Source organism: Chenopodium album, chromosome 24 (assembly GCF_948465745.1).
Source record: "Chenopodium album chromosome 24, dcCheAlbu1.1, whole genome shotgun sequence".
Lineage (NCBI taxonomy): Eukaryota > Viridiplantae > Streptophyta > Magnoliopsida > Caryophyllales > Amaranthaceae > Chenopodium > Chenopodium album.
The window spans coordinates 33,966,727-33,988,252 of record NC_137857.1 but is presented as its reverse complement, the minus strand read 5'-3'; the positions used below and the strand labels follow the sequence as shown (position 1 = coordinate 33,988,252).

At 32.6% G+C, this 21,526-nt stretch overlaps 2 protein-coding genes and 1 long non-coding RNA gene across 3 annotated transcripts; 2 read left to right on the top strand and 1 right to left on the bottom strand.

Moving 5' to 3' along the window:
* Positions 1-5,149: 5,149 nt before the first annotated feature.
* LOC145610899 (uncharacterized) lies at positions 5,150-5,649 on the top strand. The gene is made up of 2 exons (XM_081666161.1): positions 5,150-5,544; positions 5,634-5,649. The coding sequence occupies exons 1-2, from the start codon at positions 5,150-5,152 to the stop codon at positions 5,647-5,649; spliced, it is 411 nt and encodes a 136-aa protein (XP_081522287.1).
* A 3,405-nt stretch (positions 5,650-9,054) lies between these two features.
* Positions 9,055-14,119, bottom strand: LOC145611495 (putative GPI-anchored protein At1g61900). The gene is made up of 8 exons (XM_081666827.1): positions 13,663-14,119; positions 12,362-12,529; positions 11,686-12,273; positions 10,768-11,013; positions 10,610-10,621; positions 9,811-9,954; positions 9,625-9,669; positions 9,055-9,451 (listed from the first exon to the last, which is right to left on the bottom strand). The coding sequence occupies exons 1-8, from the start codon at positions 13,727-13,729 to the stop codon at positions 9,384-9,386; spliced, it is 1,338 nt and encodes a 445-aa protein (XP_081522953.1). The 5' UTR covers positions 13,730-14,119; the 3' UTR covers positions 9,055-9,383.
* Positions 14,120-18,220: 4,101 nt separating this feature from the next.
* LOC145611690 (uncharacterized) lies at positions 18,221-19,545 on the top strand. Its single transcript, XR_014106433.1, has 2 exons — positions 18,221-18,605; positions 19,189-19,545. It is a non-coding gene; the product is annotated as an uncharacterized LOC145611690 (long non-coding RNA).
* The last annotated feature ends 1,981 nt before the right edge of the window (positions 19,546-21,526 follow it).

The window sequence follows — 21,526 nt, the reverse complement described above, 5'->3', positions numbered from 1 at the left end:
AGAGCAAGGGGAATCTTGTGTGGCTGGTTACTGTTGTTCCGGCGCTCCACCTTTATCCTGCACCGGTTGGTTCAGTGGTACATGCCAACCTTAGCCAATTGCGGCATCTGCGCATACATTCATTTCCGGCATCAGTTGCTCAGTTCTATACGACCTATGTTAATTTTTAGTTGCAAAAAAGGGTATAATTATTTGTGAGACATAAGAATTCCTTTGTTGCAACTGAAAAATAACAGAGGTATATATTACTTTTATTTACCTAATTTAATAAGCATCAAACTGCTTGTGTGGGAGACCATGGGTATATGTAACATTGAAAGTTACTTCTACTTATGATTTATTATTGTCGTGTAACATGTAGTATTATATTATGTGTTGTTTGAGTTAATCAATTTCTTGTTTCAGTGCGTCTTGTTGTGTACGGTGGGTCACACATGTGGCCGCATGTAAAAGAATAAAGTAACCCGACCCCTATAATAATAATGACCGAGTAATCCATATAAGAGATCTTGGGATTGATTTTCACCCCATCCTTGTGGCTCTGTAAACATCAAAAAAATAACGACCGAGTAATCCATATAATAATGACCGAGTAACCCATATTACACTAACAAAATAACTCTCATGGTGGTTGGCCACATCGTGTGGCCTATCCAGCCACATATAGAAATTTAATTATGGTACGAGTACAATTTATGTTAAAAAAAATAAATCAATTACTGATTTAATATAGTATATTGATGATAAAAATATTAATCGTTGATCATATTAATTATGATAACTAATAAAATGTGTTAACACTCGCTATCGATCGTAATAAGCCCCAAATATTACTTTAATTTCTTTAGTCAGATACAAATTTAGAAGCTTTGTCTTACGAAGTTGTGAGTTTGTTGGTATAGGATTACAGATTAAAAAGACTCAAGATACAAAGACATCTGATCTTAAAGTATTCCTAGACAATTGAGAATTTATATCTCATAAGGATGATTTTAATTTTTAAGTGCCGAATGACTAATATTAATTTTTTTTATTATTCTTAATATTTAAGAAATCACCCCTTTTATTCCATTAAAAGAAACTAACGGGCCGAGAAATGTGACTAAAGAGACCTGTACCGTCAATTAAAAATTAGTTTATCCCATTTAAAAAATTAAATCAAATGTGACTAAAGAAAGATTTAAATTAAGAACCAATTTATTGATTTAATACAGTACGTAAATTGATGAATGATAATACCTTCTTTCAAAAAATAATAATAATAATACCCTGCCTTATTCCCATGAAAATAAAATTTACGCCAAATGTGACTTAAAGAGATATTATTAACTAACAATTACTAAAACAGAAGATGCTGACGGCACCATTGCACACGTGTCACTTTCTTAATAAAAATTTACCTTGTAAATGCAATGATGATGTCTTGTTTATTTTTTATTCATCTTTTTTATTTTGTTGTAGAGCTATCATATTTTACATTTTTGAAATTTAAATATTAAAAGCTCTTACATTATATCTAAAACCTACTTGTATTAATTTATCGTAGGAAATTGAAATAATCTTAAATAACACATTAATGAATGAGCTCCTACATAGAACTATGAATTAGAGTACGCTGAACAGATACTATACACAATTTTAATTCAAATAAAAAAAAATTTAAATTACAAAATGTACGTAATTCTTATTTATATTCATGTATAATTGCTATTTATTTTTAAAATCTAAAACTCTTTAATTAAATACTACGTATGACAACAATAGCAACTGTGCTTATGAATAGTACTGCCTTATGAACAATAATATAAATAGGGATGTCAGTGGAGCGGGTCAAATAGGAGAGCCGCCCTATCCCCGCCCCAGTGGGGCGGAGATGGGTCTTGGTTTGGTGGGTGGTGGGGCAAGGATGGGGATAAAAATCATACCTGCCATGGGTGATGGGGCGGGGGTGGATTTTACATTGTACCCGCCCCGTCCCCGCCCCGCTCCACCCCCCCCCCCACTTCGTACCCGCATCATCCCCACCCGCTCCACTTCGTACCCGCCTTATCCCCACCTCACACCCACATCTACATATTTTATAAAACAAAAATATATACTTTTAAACTATTTTATATATAAAAAAAATGTAAAATAAAAAAGTAAATTTAATAATTTGTCATACACTAATTTAATAACTAAAAAAAGTGTAATATTAATAATAAGTTTATTTGTTGTAATATATACGTAGTAATAAAGATGTTGGATTGTGTATTGGGAGGTGGGTCTTAGGTGGGGATTAGGCGGGTCTTAGGTGGGGATTAAGTGGGGATAGATATCCAAGTGGGGGGTGGGGCGGGGATGGTTTTGGAATTGTACCCGTGGCTATGGGACGGGGATGAATTTTCGACCCGCCGCGGGGATGGGGATGGAGATGGAGATGGGGATGAAAATTTTAGGTGGGGATGGGGATGAGAAGGCCAACATCCGTCTCGACCCGCCCCATTGACATCCCTAAATGTAAACCCTGTTGAAAATAAACAGTGGTCTTCCTGTTCTACCCTTAATTTTTAAACACTTGCTGCTTGCACTCCACGTATCCTCAATTCTTCACTTAATTCATTCTCTGTTGAAGTGGCTTCTTAGCTTTCTCTCTTCCATTGAAGCTGTTTATGATGTATGCTATTAATTATATAATAATCATCAAATGTCAATTCTACACTTTTGGGGTTTTCGCTAATTTAATTGTCTATTAGTCAAATATCTGTGGAATTATCGTTAAATTTTAAAATAAATAACCTCCAAATCGACATCAATTAGATGAAAATTTGACGAACTCGAAACCCGGCTTTGAGTCCAAACTTGAAAGATAGAAATAATTCGATGATTTGAAGATGTTGAGATGGACAAATGTTAGGTTCAGGTTGTTGGGTTTTTTTTGAATTGCTGAGAGTTAGATGGCAAAGTTTGGTTCTTTATGTTTGATATTGATGAACAGGACTAGAGAAATTTCTGTTTCATTTCACTTTAGCTCTCTGTTGAGTTTATTAGTTTTTGTTGTTATTGTTGTTGCTTTGAAGTTGACAAAGTTTCTAGATTTGTGCTTTTTTGTTAGATTCAGATCTTTTAACATTTAACAGATTATATAATGGATTTGGTATGGAGAATTAGATGTTAAATTCTTAATTCAATGTTCTGGGTAAGGTTGACTATTGAATTGTTTAGTTTTGTGGCATTTTGTGAAATGGAATGAATGTGGCAAAGTAATGTGATTTTGATACATTTTCTTTATACTATCCTCTTCATTTCATAGGATCGCTATATTTATTTTTGGGTTTTCATTGTTGTTTAATATAATAATTTTGATTGGAGTTTTGGGTATTTTATTTGTTATTTGATTGATCAATAAAGGAGTAGGATATGCGATATTTGTATTGAAAATCTTAACTTGAATGTATTGAAAATCTTTAGTTCAATATATATTTTTATTAGTGGTGTTCTTTGTCTGTGATTGGGTTTGGCTTGGCAAAAGTATGGCAAGAATAAAGGTTTTAGTGGTGAAAAGGAGGGTTTAGAGGTAAAATTGTTTTTTTTTAAAAATTGCTTACAGAATATCAATTTCATAATACAGTTTATTGATATTTTTTTTTCTGTATTTAGGATTCTTCTAATTTAATGTGGAGAATTGAATTACTCCGTAATTAAGTTTACAACTAAGACTAGGTTGTTAATTTAGTTGTCGTCAATATTAGGTTTAGGCTTTGTAATATGATTTAGTTTTTAAGATTGTCCAATTTTCAGTCGATTATCCATTTCATACTCTAGGTTCTTGAAAATACAGTCACTTTAGGGAGAAGAGTGGGAGGAAAAAAAATACCAATATTATTCACTGACAGCTTCACTTCTCTTTCATAATTGCTTCGCTTCAGCAAGTTTATTTAATTTTTAAGAACCAAAAATGTGTTTAAAGAGACGTGTCAATTCAAAATTAAATTATTTTATTAAAAAAAATAACGGTAAGCCTAACTAAAAAGACGTGTCAGTTAAAAATCAGTTTGATAAATAAATAAATTTTAACATTTAAAAATACGAGTATGTGATTATGTTACTGATGAATGTGACTAAAAATGTGTCAAAATACAGATTCATATTATACCCCTATTTTGATAAGATTTTAAGAAGATGAAATCTTAAGGGAGAACAAACTTATCTGGTTTAAAAGAATTTAATAATAAGGGGAGAAATAGCAACTTTTATCTTTATTAGCTTGATTCATACGAGTACATAATTAAACTTTCTATTCTCCAATTAAATTTTTATAATTTCAAAGCTTAAAATTTATCACAAAATAATACTACCGCAAATTTCGCTCATTTCCTTTTCACTTGTTCCTTTTTCGAAGGAAATAATTGATCATTCTGTTTACTACTTTGGCCTATTTTTTTTTTTTTTTTTGAGTTGTTTTGTTCTGTATGTTCTGCTGAACTACTTTCCTAGGGCCTCCATTACTAAACTAAACGAGTGGTTAGGGTCGGATGGTGGTTTGTTTAACTTAAATCTTATATGGTTTAATAGTGTAATCCAATTTAATTTGAATTAAGTATTTAATTTGAATAATTTTGAACAAAAACGCATTCTTCTATCAAGAGGTGTTAATTTGTCAAAAAAAATAAAAAAAAAAAATTAGAGGTGTACGTAGATACATACCACATACAACAATGCTAATAAGATCTCATGACTATTAAAAAAAAATCTTAATAATCTAAAAGTACCATTTATAATGAATTTATTATATAAAAAATATTAGGCTTCACAAAAATCCAATCAAAATAGTTATACTGATATATACCTATATTTCAAAAAATAAAAAATTCACTCATAAGTCATAACTAATTAAGATTATCGTATTAAATTGTTTAAGCTTAAAATTCTCTTTAATACAGCTATAGACATAAGGTTTACAGGAGGTTAAGGCGTTAAACAGTTTAGGGATTGACTTACTTTTTAATTTAATTTTATTTTTGACAAAGGGTTGACTTACTTGTCTATATAAACGTTAACTTGAGATTATTGAGTTCATTAAAGCTCTTTTTTGTTTTAATGAAGCAATCAAAAAAATTCTTTTTATTTTATTGAAAGAGCAATCAATAAAAAAAAAATAATAATAATAATGTATCTTCATACGAATAATCTTCCATCAACATCATACTCAAATTACATGGAATGGAAACCTGAAGAATTCCTCCAAAAAAAATGGACTCCTCAAGAAAACAAGAACTTTAAAAAATGTCTTACATTATTTGATGATCTTTACAACATGGACAGAATTAGTCTCTTCCTACAAATTTCCAACCTTCTCGACCAATCAAGAACACCGCTAGAGGTTGAACATCAGTTCGACCGACTTGTGCACGACATTGGGAGGATCGAAGGTGGCGAGGCTGATTACTTCCTATCAAATTGGTACGACGAGAAGGAGAATAGTTGTTGCATTATCCCAACCCCTCCGAAACAAAAGATTAAGAATAGTAGCAAAGGGGCTCAGTGGTCTGTTGATGAACACAGGTACGTAATTGTTATTGTTACAATGTAGTAGTATGAAATTTAATTGAACAATATAATGGCTTAATTATTCTTTATTGTTTTGCTTTTAGAAATTACATAGAATAATTAATAAAATGTTAATTACATCACTTACAATTTATAACTTATATTGATTTTCATTGATCTTTAAATTCTTTAATTATGTGGAGTACAAAATTCAACTCCACGATAATAATCTTGATGAAGACGGAGTAATTGATTTTCATCAATGTTGTAATTAGTCTGTACTCAAATTAGACTAGGTAAAAAATTAGACTAGATTAATAGTTATTACCTTTTTTTTTAGTACAGACTAAATATTTAATGATAAATAGTACCTTTTTTTTTTTTTTTTTTGCCACTTATTTTTTTTAATATCTAGTCCAATTTGAATATGATCTAGTCTGAACGTATTATTTTATTTACCTGATCTAATTTGATATGATTTTTTTGTTCAATTAATTTTGTCTGATTCTTTTTCTTTTATTAATAAAGATTGATTTATAAATGATAAGTCATATGACAGCTACAAAAAGATTTATATATAACAAAGCTTTGATCGTTATACAGTATATAATTTACAGCCTTATTCATGTGATTGTAATCGAATTAATATCTTCATTGTTTGATCCCACACAAATCTTTATCCATAAAACAACTATGGGAAAGGTGGTTACGTGACTATAGAGACTATACAGTATAAATCAGTTTATTGATTTAATACACTATATTACGGAATAGAGTACTAATAAACATAAATAAATAAATAAAAAAGGTATCTAGTTGTAGATCCATACCATGTACAACAATGCTAATACGATCTCATGACTATTAAAAAGAAATTATCTTGTTTGCAAGTACGATTTATAATTTTATTATTATAATAATAATAAAAAATATTACATTTTCACAAATATCCATCCAAATCATCAAAATAGCTATTATACAGCTACATACCTAACTTTCAAAAAATAAAAAAATATAAAAATAAAATTCACTCCTTAATACAGCCATAGGCTTAGGGTTTACAAGAGGTTAAGGCGTTAAGCAGTTTAGGAGGTTGACTTACATACTTTTTTTATTTTTTAAATTTTTTTTTTTTTTTTACAAAGGATTGACTTACTTATTGTGTATATATACATTAACCTGAGAATATTGAGTTCATTAAATTTCATTAAAGTTCTTCTTTGTTTTTAATTAAGCAGTAAAAAAAAATGCATCTTCCTTCAAATAATAATTTTCCATCAACATCATACTCAAATTACATAAAATGGACTCCGGAAGAAAACAAGAACTTTGAAAAATGTCTTTCGAGTATATTGGATCATCTTTACAAGATGGACAGAGATAGTTTCTTCCAACAAATCTCCAACCTTCTCGGCCAATCAAGAACTGCGGCGTTAGAGGTTAAACTTCACTTCGACCGACTTGTGTACGACCTTGGGAGGATTGAAAGTGGCCAGGCTGATTACTTTCCACGACATTGGTACGAGGAGGAAACTAGTTGTCGCATTATCCCAACCCCTCCGAATAAAAAGATTAAGAATAGCAGCAAAGAGGCTCAGTGGTCTGTTGATGAACACAGGTACGTAATTGTTATTGTTACAACGTAGTAGTATGAAATTTAATTGAACAATATAATGGCTTAATTATTCTTTATTGTTTTGCTTTTAGAAATTACATAGAATAATTAATAAAATGTTAATTACATCACTTACAATTTATAACTTATATTGATTTTCATTAATCTTTAAATTCTTTAATTATGTAGAGTACAAAATTTAACTCCACAATAATAATCTTGATGAAGACGGAGTAATTAATTTTCATCAATGTTGTTTTTATCTAATATCCACGTGTTATTTTTTTATTAGTATGGAGCGTGAGCCAATAACTAAAATAATGTACTCATATTTTGATTGCTTGGATATTCTGCTGCTTTGCCTTGTGCTCGTCATCTGTTACTTTTTCATCAAAATGTAGAATATTGTTGTCCTTTCACAGAATTCCTCTTAATTTTTGAGAAATCTATGCATATATAATTTAATTAAAGTGGATGAAGATCGGATTGAAGCAGCACAATAAAGAAGAATGTAAGATAACAACATTGAGCGAGGAAAGAAGAAAAAAAATGAATGAGAGTGGGATAGAACATGGGAGGAATTCTTTTTATTTTATTTTTTTAACGTTTTTCAAAATAATTTAAAGTCAATTTTATTAACGGTTTACATTAGTCAAAAGAAATCACTAAGGTCAAAAAAATAAAAATATGTGGGGCACGTACTTTCTGTCGGTTTCTCTTGTTTATGGAGTTTTTTTTTTTTTTTTTTCTTCTAGCTTTTTATTGTTGATTTATAATAGCTTCCCTCGTAAAGCTTGGGGAATGGAAAGATCTTAGCCTTAATTGATCTAGGATAGATTAGATGGAATAACTCTGAATAAATTGAGGAGCAAAGCCAAAAAATTTACTCTGCAAAAGAAACTGACAAAACATCATGGCGTTTTTTTTATACTAGTATTATTTTTTAAAAATTAAAAGTAATCTATATCAACGATTTATATTGGTCACATAATAAATAAATAGTTGTGATCAAATTTAATATAATAGCTATAATTACTGTACATTGTAGCCACTTAAAAGTCATCCTTATTTTGCATACTATTTGCATGTTTCTTGAATATAAGAATCCTAAACCCTCCTTAATTCCGAATAATAAATCTTAAACCCACCTTAATTTTTAATTTTCCTATTACAGGCTGTTTATAATCGGAGTGGAGATTTATGGATTGAGTGATTGGAGAAGCATATCAAGGTCGGTTGTGTTAACAAGAGATGCAAGCCAGGTTGCTAGCCATGCCCAAAAGTTCTGTATCAAGAAAAAATGTCCGAAAGTCACTAAGAGGTCTAGCATCCATAACATTACTACCGTTAGTGTTGATGAAGCTATCGATCTATATAGAAAAGCGAAACTTTCATCTCAATTGCTATACGTGTATCTACAAAAACTTGGTTATGCACCTAATGTTCCCGATCAACAAGAAGCTCATACATCAGAGCCTCTACAAACACTTGCCTCTGGTTGTGTCCAACAACAAGCTTATGTACCGGAGCCTCTAAATACACTTGCCTATGATGGTTGTGTCCAACAAGAAGCTTATGTACCGGAGCCTCTAAATACACTTGCCTCTGGTTGTGTCCCACAAGAGACTCATATGCCGGAGTCTCCAGAGATGTATGAGTCTCTAGAGACGCTTGTCAAAGTACGCTCATTGGATCCTCTAGATGTACTTGCCTCTAGTTGGGTTCTACAAGAAGTTGCGCCAAGAGCAGCAGAGCCATGAACAGAACGATACCAGTGTCCTTAGTCCAGTATTTGTACATGGTAGTAGCATTTTGACTTATAACGTTGTAGTAACTAGTAAGTGGAATGGTTGGTATTATTTCAGAACACTTTAGCAAAGTATTAGAATGTTTCGATGAATAAATTTGAGTTAACGCGGCCGAATAAAGATATCTTAGATTACTTGCTTAATTTACAGGTGAGTTACATTGTCCAATAGGAGTATTATGATTGTTATACAATGCAAATATTTTCATGTATTCTGGACTTCCTATACAAAATCTTTGGAAGAAATTTCACTATCAGAAATAAATTGAATTAACCTCTAAGTAGCTCTGGCCTCTGGGTACTCGAGGATATTCAAAAGAACATCGCGTATAATTAACTTGCTCCCAGTTGAACCATAATTCCCTCAAATTTTATATCCTTGTTTTTCTTCCATGTACAAGCAACCCTTTTGTTTGGAGTTGATAGTCCAACTTAATATAGAATCATAATCAATGAGAGGACCATGAGCAAGTAATTCCTATGATGCTTGCTGTGCAGACCTGAAACACGTAAATCATATAACTAAAGATCAGCCAAGAGTATTATTACTGATGTATCAAACTAGTTTATCTACCCATCTAATTGTCAAACTCAAGAGGAAATGTTGCACTCGTCTAATCGTCTTAACCTTTTAAACCCAACGAACTATTAAATAATGAGATGTCTGACTCACCAGTTTCGCCAGAAGCTGCTGCTGGAAGTGCAGGAATATTTAACGCTTCAGGAAAAACCAAATTATGAACATGAGAAGCTAATGATGATAAGCAATACAATTAATATAAACACATCTTGTTTATCAAAATAGCCGAATAATCAGCAATAAAATGAAAGAGCATACAGCAGACAGATTAAAGCATACTTTTATTGCATGAAGAAGCTGGCAACTGAAGTGCGGAGGGCCAAGGAGCCGGAATGTTATCATTCAGATCACAGAGGAAGGTTATTCCTGATGTCTTATCAAATGTAACATCGGAAGGCAAGCTCTGCAGAAGACATCCCGATTCTGGAACCAAAAATATCAAATTATGATACAAGAAAAGTGGATTCTAGGTGAGGAAAATCACTACAGTTAGCCAATAATGGCAATAGAATGGTAACCCTTAGCCCTTAGGTTTAAACATTTTTATGCATTACGCAATACTGCATTAGCACATACTTAAGGAGTTGAGATATTGGGCAATTTTGGGTAACTATGGTTTCATCTATGATTATCTAAGGATGGAATACGAAATAAACACGCATGCAATTTTAAGAAGCCCTCCATCAAACAGACTAGATATGTATTCAGTAGTGCAGCATAAACTTTTGGTATACATCTGTTTCATTTTTCTTGCTTGAAAAAGAATTCTGCCTTCCTTTGTGTGTTCACTCATATTGAGCAGCAGAAAGTTGCACATTAACTTTGTACCAGATGGGATTGGGAGGCTCTAACTCATGAATTTGCAAATGTATATATAATAGTTTATCATTCTATTCTTGTCAAATGACTCATCGAGAAAGCAACTTATCATGACAGGTGCCATAATCAGTCGCTACACACATCCAGGTGAAGATGGTGCAGCAAAATTTACTGATTTAAAATAAACGTGGGAAGGAATCAAACTAGTTATACAGGACCATCTTCTCAAAGCTATATAATCAACAAATTCAGCATTTACCTTGTGTTCCAGCTGGTGTGATTGCCATATATCATATCAAGTCGGTGCGACAAGGCCAAATGATGAAGCAAAAGGGCCCAAAGAGAGAAGAACTAAAGGTTAGCTCTGTTATTGATACTGATTTAAGGAATTGGAAGCAGAATGCATGAACAAATTACCTTGTACAGAGAATTGCTTGAGACTCACGTGACAAAGATCATAAACATTTGTAGTAACATTTTCTCTTTGCAACTTCAATCCAAGTGCAGCAGCACAATTGAGTGCTTGCAAGTTGGTGACAAAACTCTGATTCTGCAAGTGACTCACATAGCTTTCAATGGCACTACAACATACTGTTTGGTTGCTTATTACATTCGCACACTTCTTTGCAACATGTCTTGTGTCAGGAAAAGTTAAAGGACACACTGGAGATATGAAAAGATACACATGGTCATTAAAGAATAACAAGCAATATTACTTAAAATACTTCATTAATATATCATGTAATTCAAAGTTTATAAAATTATTTTCCTTTCAGCACAAAACAAATCTAACTAACAAGATACCAACAATGAACATATTCAATATAATTACAAATTTACAATATCGATTCTTTTTTGTTCTATCTTGGCAATTTTGACTTTTATAATGCAATAGAGTATTTTGTTAGCGCTATGAAAAAATCAGATAAGCAGACTATTCTTCACAGCATTTGATTAATGACCAACAATGTTCAATTCTTCTTGTCCTTTTTTTTTAACAGTGACTTTACTGCTTCTAGTGGTACTAATTCAAGCCAGTCACAAGTCATTCTACAACTTTGCATACTAGAGTTATTTTCCACACGCAAGGTTTTTTTTAGATCTTTAATCCCTTTAGACTGCCGGCCTGCTACGTGAGTAACAATCAATCTTTCCGCTTGTGTTCAAGCTCCCAGGCAGAAAACATCACATCTCAGTTTCATTTGTAAACATTTAAACACCTTTTCTAATGTTTAATCTTTCCAATGAAATGAAGCTAATCATTCCAGGATCTTACAACTAGCTTCCTGAGCTAAATTAAACTCTGCTACAACAATTACCAGGCACAGTTCTCACCTTTGTTGATATGGCAATTTGACAAGCCTCTTATAACTTCTTTTGCACGGGAAGGATTGAGTTTACTAGCCAGCCACCGCAAAACAATACTTTGACAATCATCATCAATATCTGAAAGCTGAGGGACATCATCAAGATCACCAAGCTTCGAACTGAGATTTCTAGCCGCTTCTGATAAAGCATTCTGACAAGTTTGGGAGCAACATTCTTTGACAAGATCAATCTTCTGACAAGATGCCAGAAGCTTGGAAGTGTCCACTGATTTCTCAAATTCACTGACATCCTTGACAGGACAAGAGCCTTCAGTGAGATTGGATTCTCGAATTTTGCATATCTGCTGAAGATCGTTATTTGCACCCTGGCTCGCCAATACTTGATTAACATCAGATAGGCACTGCTTAGAATGTGTCTCATTCAGGGCAAGCAACATGGTCTTCTTACTGGACTCACCCATAAGAATAACTAAGGTGGCATGTAATTGCGGGCAACATACTACATTAGCCAAATATGGAGCAAACGCAGTAAAGCAATCAGTGGCTGTAATTCCCATCATACTTTCAGCAGCAGTGAAGTTAAAAGGACATGCTCCTACAATGAGCAATATATTAGTTAATACCTCAGTAGAAAGTGCATCATTTACAGGGAAATCAAGAAAAGCTAGTTATTGTGGATCTACCTGATAATTTAGGCACTGTACTATTTGTAAATGGAGTCAAAGGTGAAGGTGCCAGAAAAGGAAGAAGGGGCTGAGGAGCCCCAAATGGAGACATAGGTAAGAAGTCTCCGCCATCCGGGACAGGATCTCCGAAATAACTCAATGGGGTACAGTACAATTCAGTGGCATCTGTAGAAGAATAATTTGTAAGCTTAGAAAATCTATTTAGGATTACAGAACTATTTTTAGACAAAGTTATTATATGAAGCTACTCTAAAGACAGCCACACAACAGTTGCAAAAATGTTCCAACGGGGCTTGCAGTTTTCATCTCACTTTCAAGCATTCTTCAACACAAAATTTCATTTAGCATTCTGCTTAACAATGTGAATGATAATGCAAAAGACATTCAGCTAAGATCACAATTCAATACTAAGTCAAGAATTCCAAGCAAGAGCTAGAAATCTGTGGTTATCTTTCATACATTGTAAAGTATCCAATCAGTGTAAGCTTAGTTCATCAAAAATTGAGCTACACATACTCTCTACATATACAACAAAGGTTTTTATATTGGATTAACCACTCAATTGACATTGTCCAACAAAATTCAAGAGCATTTTTTAAAGAACCTTCTAAGAAAAGAAAGGACCAATTTACATAAGCTCCTCAACAGTCAACGCTATTCTGAATATTCTCCCTATGAAACATTAAGCACAAAATAAATATGTTATATGTGACATTGTGAATAGACAACACAAGCAAATCCAATACAGAGCTAGTAAAATTTATACTCAATAATAATAATAATATCATTAAAAAAAATACAAGTAAGACAAGACAATAGAAACTAGTAAAAAAACTTGAAAGGGAATTAAGCTCACTTGTAGACAAAAAATATATTTTGTCCAAGACAAATTTCTAGCAATATAAGATAAAATTATCTGGACTGAAATGAGAGTGCAGCACATACTACCAAAGCTATAAAATCTTGAAATAACAACTACCTTAAACCAAAATTTAAAGGTCCAACCAAATTATATACAAATAACTCAAAGAATAAAATACCCATTTCCTCATTCACAAAGAACATCACATAAATCTGAAATTCACAGCAATATTACTCATAACTAGGTCAATATCAATAACACCTAATTGGGGGAGCTTTGCCCCTCCTCGGGCCTTGGGGAATAACCCGAGGCTAATCTAGATTAGTCGGAGTCTAGTAGGCTCTGGATTACCAAATGAGGCACCCTCGAAATGAACAAAAAAGGTAAAAGTAAGCAAATCAAGATTAAAAAGTAAGCAAATTAGAAAAAAACTTACAGAATAATACAAGAACTGAGCTGAAAAAGTGAAGCTTGATGAAGTAAGTGAAGAACCCTCCTCTCATTCCTGCCCAAAAACTAGTAAAAACACAAGAAAGATTCCAAAAGTAGTAAAACAAGAGGAATTAGTTGGTACCCAAAGCATTAAAAGGGAAGATTTCTCAAAGAAAAATGAATTGAATTTCAGGTAATTTCAACAAATTAAAGTGTTTTAAAAATTGAAGAACAAGAAATGAAGAGGGGTTTTTGGTTTTTGCAGCAGTAGAGTAAACACTGAAAGTGGGGTCAGCTGAAGTTTCAGCAAAATTAGCTGGTTTTTGCTGGAGGAACAATTGGGGACCTCTCTTTTTTACATACTAAATTAAATACAAAATTAAAAAATTTAAGAAATTCTTTAAAAAAGAAAATTTAAAATTTTGTAAATAAATAAATTGAAAGAGGGTGGAGATAAAGAGGTGCGCTAACTCATATACAACAGCATTGTTTCATTTAATGCACCAATTAATTGCTTGCCTCTACCCCCAACCCCAACTCAACGGATCAACATAGATCCACCTTTGGGTAGGGATATTTGTTTTATATTACTCGTTCCGTCTTTATTTGTTCTTTCTACGAGTAACTTTTTTGGTCTCTCGGCTTGAATAATAAAAACAAAAAGATTTAAAGAGAGTATTACGAAGTATATAAGTAATTCATTCATGTAATATATAAATACTGTCCTAGTTGCCTTACCTCGGAACGTAGTGTAGAAATAAGGCATTATTCTATTTTATTGAATTTTTTTTTTTTTTTTGAAGGGATTTTATTGATTAGATTACTAATTCAATGGATAATGGTTTCATATGGATCTTTAAAAATCAAGAAAGTTATAATAATTGAGTAGTGTTGTGAGCTTGTGTGATTTGTGACAAAGGAATTATCATGATTTTTTTAGTAATTGCTAATTTTTAATTTAATAATTAAAAGTTGATCTTTGTTGAATAAAGTTTTTTTAACACATGTAGTGCTATGAGGTCAGGGGTACTATGAAGCTTTATAAATTTGACTTTCTCTAATTTAATGTGACAATTTAACATAAATTCGATGCAAATTTTTTTCATATTTGAGACATACATCTATTAAACATAGCTATTAACACGTATTATATAAATTGTACAAATTAGACGTGATATGAAGTGTGTGTACATTTCGTATAATACTAATTACACGTTATAAAAACTACTCCGTATTTTTAATCAACTAATCACCAACATGATGAGTACATGACCAATTTACTATAGGATCCATCTCTATTTTCGTACATATATTTACTCCTTGATTACTCAATTAGTACACTATAGTCCCACCATTGCTGTGATTTGGGCCCATAGTGTTGGGCTAGACTTGTTTAGAAAACCCACTTGTGCACTCTTTTTGTCAAGAACATTAAATGGAGATGATTTTGAGCCTTGTGTTTGTGTTGAGATTGTTGACAACTAGCCAACCAATTGACATTAAATGTATAGGTTAAGGAAGTACGCCACACGTGAATAACTCCCAAAGCAACGATTGAGTAAAACAAATACCACGACTTCGGTCTTAGTATGTCATACGAAGAGGCTACTAGTATTGAACTAGATTGGTATTGAAAAATACTTGGATGACTCTTCGGATTGATATTTAATGATTCTATGAAAGATGAGGAAATAAATTTGGTCTTTAATTTAATAAAAATATATTGTCGGAAAAACAAAATTTTACATGTGAAATTATCTTTGCAATTAGATGGTTGTCATTCTTATCAACCCTAAGTGCCTAGAACTAGTAAGTACATAACTATAGATTGAATTTTGTGAGAGAGATTTGAAAAGGAAAAAAAAAAAAAAAAAAAAGAAAAGAAAAGAAAAGAAAGGGAAGTGTCATTAAATCAAGCATAAATGCATAATGTCAAATTGACAAGGTTCTTGCCAATTTGCCAAACCTTGCATTAAAATGTCATGATAATACAGAGATAATAGGGTATTAGGCTAGGTTTAGTGATGACAATTCTCTTTATTGCTCTGTCCTTTTGATAAGAATAGTTATATTATTACACTCTTGCTATATTTTTGTTTCAATTTATATTATCAATACTTCCAATTTTCTTATATAACTTTTACATAATTATAATACTTATTAATTAATGGTCGAAATTATGTACTTGCAAGCGAAACTGATTTAAGTATTATACTCCAAAATAGTGATGGAGATCGATAGTATGAGCATGTCCAACCATTATAGAGAATTTTATTTTAGAATTAGTGCAGGCATAATTTTACACATCCTCTTCATTTTATTGAAATCTTATGACTCTATCATCACTTGCTCCCTTACTTAATTGGGTAATATATAAGTATCATTGATCCGTTGACTTTTTAAGGAGTAGTACCATTCACATTTTAGCTAGAGATAGGAAAATTGCAATAGTTCAAACTTTGATTAAATCCGCACTACTTCCCCTCTTCCCCAACAAGCTAAGGCATCTTCCATGCTACTTGTTTAAAACTACAAAGAAGATGTAATACAAGAAAAAAGATGATAAAGTACTATATTCATGTAACTGATATAAAGAAACATGGTTTTTATATGTACACACACGAAAGATGAAGTAAAGTAAAATTTGAATACTTCACCATAGTCACGAACTAACTTCAACTAAAATTTTATCGTAAATAATCCTACTAATTAAAACTGGATGACATATATGTAGTAAGGAATGACAACTGGTAACTTTATATTTCTACGTATAAACTTACTTAATACACGTGTGTATTTCACGCCATCAATCAACAATAATAAGTCTATTGTAATAAGAAACATTCCCGTGTTACAGATCCACTGTTCAAACACAAATAAAAAACAAAAATAACTTGTACATCACATCCCCTAAGAGAAGGAAAATGAAGTATAACAAAAGGAAAAGAGAGAATTAATCAACCCCTTAGCTTAAAGCTTAATTATCTCCCCCTTAAAACCGTTTACATTAATATTAATATTAATTAATATATACGTAGTATGTACGTTTACATGCACATATACACACTACTATATAGCACTGTCAAAACGGTTTGACAGTTCGGTTTCGGTTCGGTTTGAAATCGGTTCGGTATTTAATCGGGTCGGTTTGGAATCGGTTTAATTGTCTCACGGGTCGGTTTTGGTTCGGTTTAAATAGTTATCGGTTCGATTCGGTTTCGGTTTATTCTTAAGCGGTTTTAATTCGGTTCGAGTTGTAAACAGTCCGGGTAGTAAACGGTTCGGTGCAGGCGGGTTGCGGTTTGTTAACGGTGCGGTGTAAACGGTTTTTATCCCGGTTCAAACAGTTTCGGGTTGGAAACGGTTTCGGGTTAGAAACAGTTCGGTTCTTTTTTGGTTCAGTTTATAACTGGTTCGGTTCTTTTTCGGTTCAGTTTTTAACTGGTTCGGTTCTTTTTCGGTTCAGTTTATAACTGGTTCGGTTCTTTGATTGTTTAACCACTTTAACGTTATTCATATCGGTTCCATTTCAAGTTTACTAAATTACGGTTCGGGTCGGTTTTCGGTTTCAAAAAATAAATTGTTTATCGAGTTGTTTGGATTCGGGCAGTTAAATGGTTTTGGTTTGAAATTTGATAATACTTGCTAACCTTTTGTGTTCACAAGTTTTATATAAAGTCGCGAATCATTTCATATTTAGGCATCATATTATAAACAAATTCTCATTGATTTTATAAATACATATTATGTTCTATTTCAAGTTTAGTCATACTGATCTTACTAGTTTATTACGAAGTAGATTATAAGAGTTAGTGTATTAATGTATTATTGTTTTACAATTAGGTTATTATATGCTTCTTATTTAATCATTTTTATACTACGCATAGTATCATAATCATGATTTGATGAGTTCTTGTGAAATGGAAGTTTGCAATTTGGTAATTCGATACTTGACTAGTCAACAAGACTAATAATTATGACTCGTTTATCATTATATATTTTCTTGAAATTATGAAGATATTACAAAGTGCTTTGATTTGTATAATGAAAGAAAACACTAATGATTGATTAACAAGGTAATATTGATTAGTTCAATCGATCATATGTACACATTATTAACACATGGCATCTAACCATCTCATAGTTAAATATTCGTATCATCGTTATTCATATGTATTAGTACAAAGTTATAGACTCATTACTTCATTAGTGATCTTTTTAAATTTATCTATTTATACATTTCATTAATATAACGTTTTTATAATTTTTACGTGTATGAAAATAAAGATATACTAGTAGTCTAGTAGATGTTTTAATACGTGTCTTGGGCACTGATCCCGATCAAATGGGGCAAAAAAATACTAAAGAATTGAGGGAATAATATTTTTGTAGATCAATGTACAACACACAAACACACACGGATCACCACTCTCAACCATAGATTAAAAAATCAATGGTTAGATTCTTTCTCCTACAACACACACAGATCACCACTCTCAACCATAGATTAAAAAAATCAATGGTTAGATTCTTTCTCCTACAACACACACGGATCACCACTCTCAACCATAGATTAAAAAAATCAATGGTTAGATTCTTTCTCCTACAACACACACGGATCACCACTCTCAACCATAGATTAAAAAAATCAATGGTTAGATTCTTTCTCCCACAACACACACAAATCATTCTGAACCATAGATTAAAAAATCAATGGTTAGATTTACATGAAACCCTTTTGAAACCCTTTCACTCTCACTCTCACTTTACCACTCTCACTTTACCACTCACGGGCTCACGACGCCTCTCATTCTCACGGGCTCAGCGCCTCTCCGTCTCCCTCATTCACGGCGGACCTTGAAGCTGTCCTGATTATGCCTCTCTCCCACTCTGCTCAGCACTCTCTGTCTCTCCCACTCTCTATCCTCCATTGAAGCAGCTTCTGAGGTAAGATCGTTTTTCATAATCTAGGGTTTAATCAAACTATCATTGATTTAATTTTCAGTTTTGTCAATTTAGGGTTCAAATTAGGAGGGGTTCGTGAAGTATTGTTTATAATTACTGAAGCTATGAAATAGTACAATGAATAATTTTGTTTCTAGGATTTTACTGTGTTTAATTTAGATTGATATACTTAATCCAGAAGTATTTTATGTGAATTTTTTTTAGCCTAATTTGATTCGTAATTGAGTCAAATTTGATTGTTATTGACTTGCATTATTTTTTGGGCCCTAATCGAGCCATTTTAATTAATTTGAATTCAGCCATTTTCAGCCATTTTAATTAATTTGATTTCAGCCATTTTTTAAATAAAAATAAAAAATCCAAAAAAACTTACAAACAATTGGTTCAAGGAAATTACTATGAAAATGGATCTTTTCTCCTTGTAACATGGCTCAGGGATGGAAATGTATGAATTTGAATTAACAAAATTAAACAATTGACGTCCTTTAATCTTTTTTTTTTGTTAAATAGCTTTTTTTCCTCCTGCCTCCCTTCTGCTCACATATAGCTTTTCTTTTTCCTCAAGCCTAGGCGATGCTACATTGGGGTGAACGTCTGCTGATTGCTTATTGTTGTTCTGATGTCCGCTGACTGCTCTTCCATTATACTGACTGTTCTTTGTTGTTCTGAAGTATGCTGACTGCTGCTCTTCTATACTGCTCCTGATTGCTTCTGCTCTTCTATTCTGCTGCTCTCTGCTAGCTGCTGTTCTTCTATTCTGCTGCTCTCTGCTGCTGTTCAGCCATGTATGCTGTTCTGTCTGCTGTGTTCTGCCATCTCATCTTGTTTAATTTCATCTGTAATGTTCCTGTGGAAAAAAATTGCTAATGGACTTTGCTTGGTTTTGGGATTGTTATATTGAAGTGTTGTGTTGTTTCTTCTATTGCTTCAAATTACTTTTGCTGTTCTGATTTGCATTTTACTTCTTGTAATGGAGATACATGCAAATGGAGGAGGCAGCATTTGTATATGTAATTTGAGAATAAAATTAGTTGAGTTGCAATCTGAATGTTCAGTAAACAATTTGTGCAAATTAGTCAATCTCCTGTTTTCTTTGTGTCCCAAGAAATGTGCGATGTTGCAGCTAGCTTGATTTGCGTCCTTTATTGTCTTTGTGTAATATTCAGCTAGCTCGCAACTGATGAAGATTATTATTTCTGTTGATTGAAGAGTCTCAGGCCATATAGCATGATTTTAGGGTGTGTAATTGCTTCAACCCGAAATAGAAAGACCAAGAGGAAAGGTTGAAGCTTTCATTGATAACAAATGATTTTTTACAAGTTAGCAGCTTTAGGCTGCAAGTCTCCACACTCACTTTAGCTCACAACTCTTAAAACACAAACATCACCATTCTACTGCTATACTACTTCCTTTTTATAATCAATCAAACCTACTGTACATTCAGTTCCATGCTGTCACACACTCACACCTCTTAGTAATCTTTTAATTAGTTTTGTCTTCTTTTGCTTAAGGATAATCATATGTACACAAGTGTTGCTAATCAAGTAATCAGTGATTATCCTTAAGACCTTAATGAATGATTTGCCTTGCTATTTAAAAAAAAGTATTCTAAAATTTCTAATATTTAATCCATTTAATTATATCCCTGTCAAAAAAAAAAAAAAAATTAAAAAAAAATAAAATCCATTTAATTATATAAAAAAGTTTGTAAACGGTTCGATTTAGAAGCGGTTTGGTTCATAAACGGTTCGGTTTATAACCAGTTCGGTTTACAATCAGTTCGGTTTTTAAATGGTTCGGTGCAAACGGGTAGCAGTTTGCTAACGGTTCGGTGTAAGCGGTTTTTTTGCCAGTTTAAACGGTTTCGGGTTGGAACCGGTTTCGGGTTAGATACGGTTCGGTTCTTTTTTGGTTCGGTTTTCTTTTAGTTCGGTTTATATTCGGTTCGGTTTGTTAACGGGTTCGGTTCTTATACGGTTTAACATTATTCGGGTCGATTCGGTTTCGGGTTTACTAAAATACGGTTCGGATCGGTTTTCGGTTTCAAAAAAATCGGTTTTTAATCGGTTCGGTTCTCATTTGGGTCGGTCGGTTTCGGACAGTTAAACGGTTTCGGTTTGAAATTTGACAGCACTACTACTATACAATATATATACATGCAACTAGCAAACTATAGGATATAAAATAATGTTACAATTTATCATCAATTAACCTCAGGAATGCTTTGAAGGGCGGGCATCCATGACCGTTGATTATGGCTCTCAAAATGATCACTTTTATCAATCAAATTTTGCAAAACTTGATTAGCCTTCATTTTCTTAAATTGGGTCCCACTTTTATTATCTTCTACCCTTTTTAGCAACTCTTCAAGTTCTTTCTTTGAGATCCTTATTCTTACTTGATTTCCCGTAGTCCCAACCGTAGACGATGATGATTCCTTACAACCACCTAGGAGCTCTTCCTTTTCCATGGATGACTCCGACGTGTTGGGCCCCCAATCGTCTTCGGTCCACACCGCCACCGTCGATGAACCATGGATTGCACAACAATGATTTCCCATTTTGTTTGCAAAGATTTTTATAATTGGTAGCTTCTTCAAATGACGCGTAACTTGATATTATTGACTGGTATACACAATTGCAACTAAAAAGAAACGGTGGATATATCTATGTACGAATGTACTCGTTATAAGGCTTAAAGGATGGACAAATGGCAAAAATTCTTGATATAATAATAAAAAGTGTGTGATATATAGAAAGGAATGGAGGAGAGATTGAAGAGTGTGGATGAGAGGGTATATATATAGCAAAGGTCACCAAAGTTGAAGTTGCATGTTCTAAGAAAGTGGAAAATTTTGCTTACCCAAATTAATTAAAAGTATGGGAAAAAGAAAATTGGTGAAA

What these genes read in the sequence shown, in the direction of transcription:
- LOC145610899 (XM_081666161.1), top strand. Translation starts at nt 5,150, where the DNA reads ATGTATCTTCATACGAATAATCTTCCATCAACATCATACTCAAATTAC.
- LOC145611495 (XM_081666827.1), bottom strand. Translation starts at nt 13,729, where the DNA reads ATGAGAGGAGGGTTCTTCACTTACTTCATCAAGCTTCACTTTTTCAGC. An exon ending in TACAGTGCCTAAATTATCAG is followed by an intron (nt 12,274 to 12,361) that starts GTAGATCCACAA and finishes TGCTCATTGTAG; the next exon opens with GAGCATGTCCTTTTAACTTC. An exon ending in AAATTGCCATATCAACAAAG is followed by an intron (nt 11,014 to 11,685) that starts GTGAGAACTGTG and finishes TCATATCTCCAG; the next exon opens with TGTGTCCTTTAACTTTTCCT.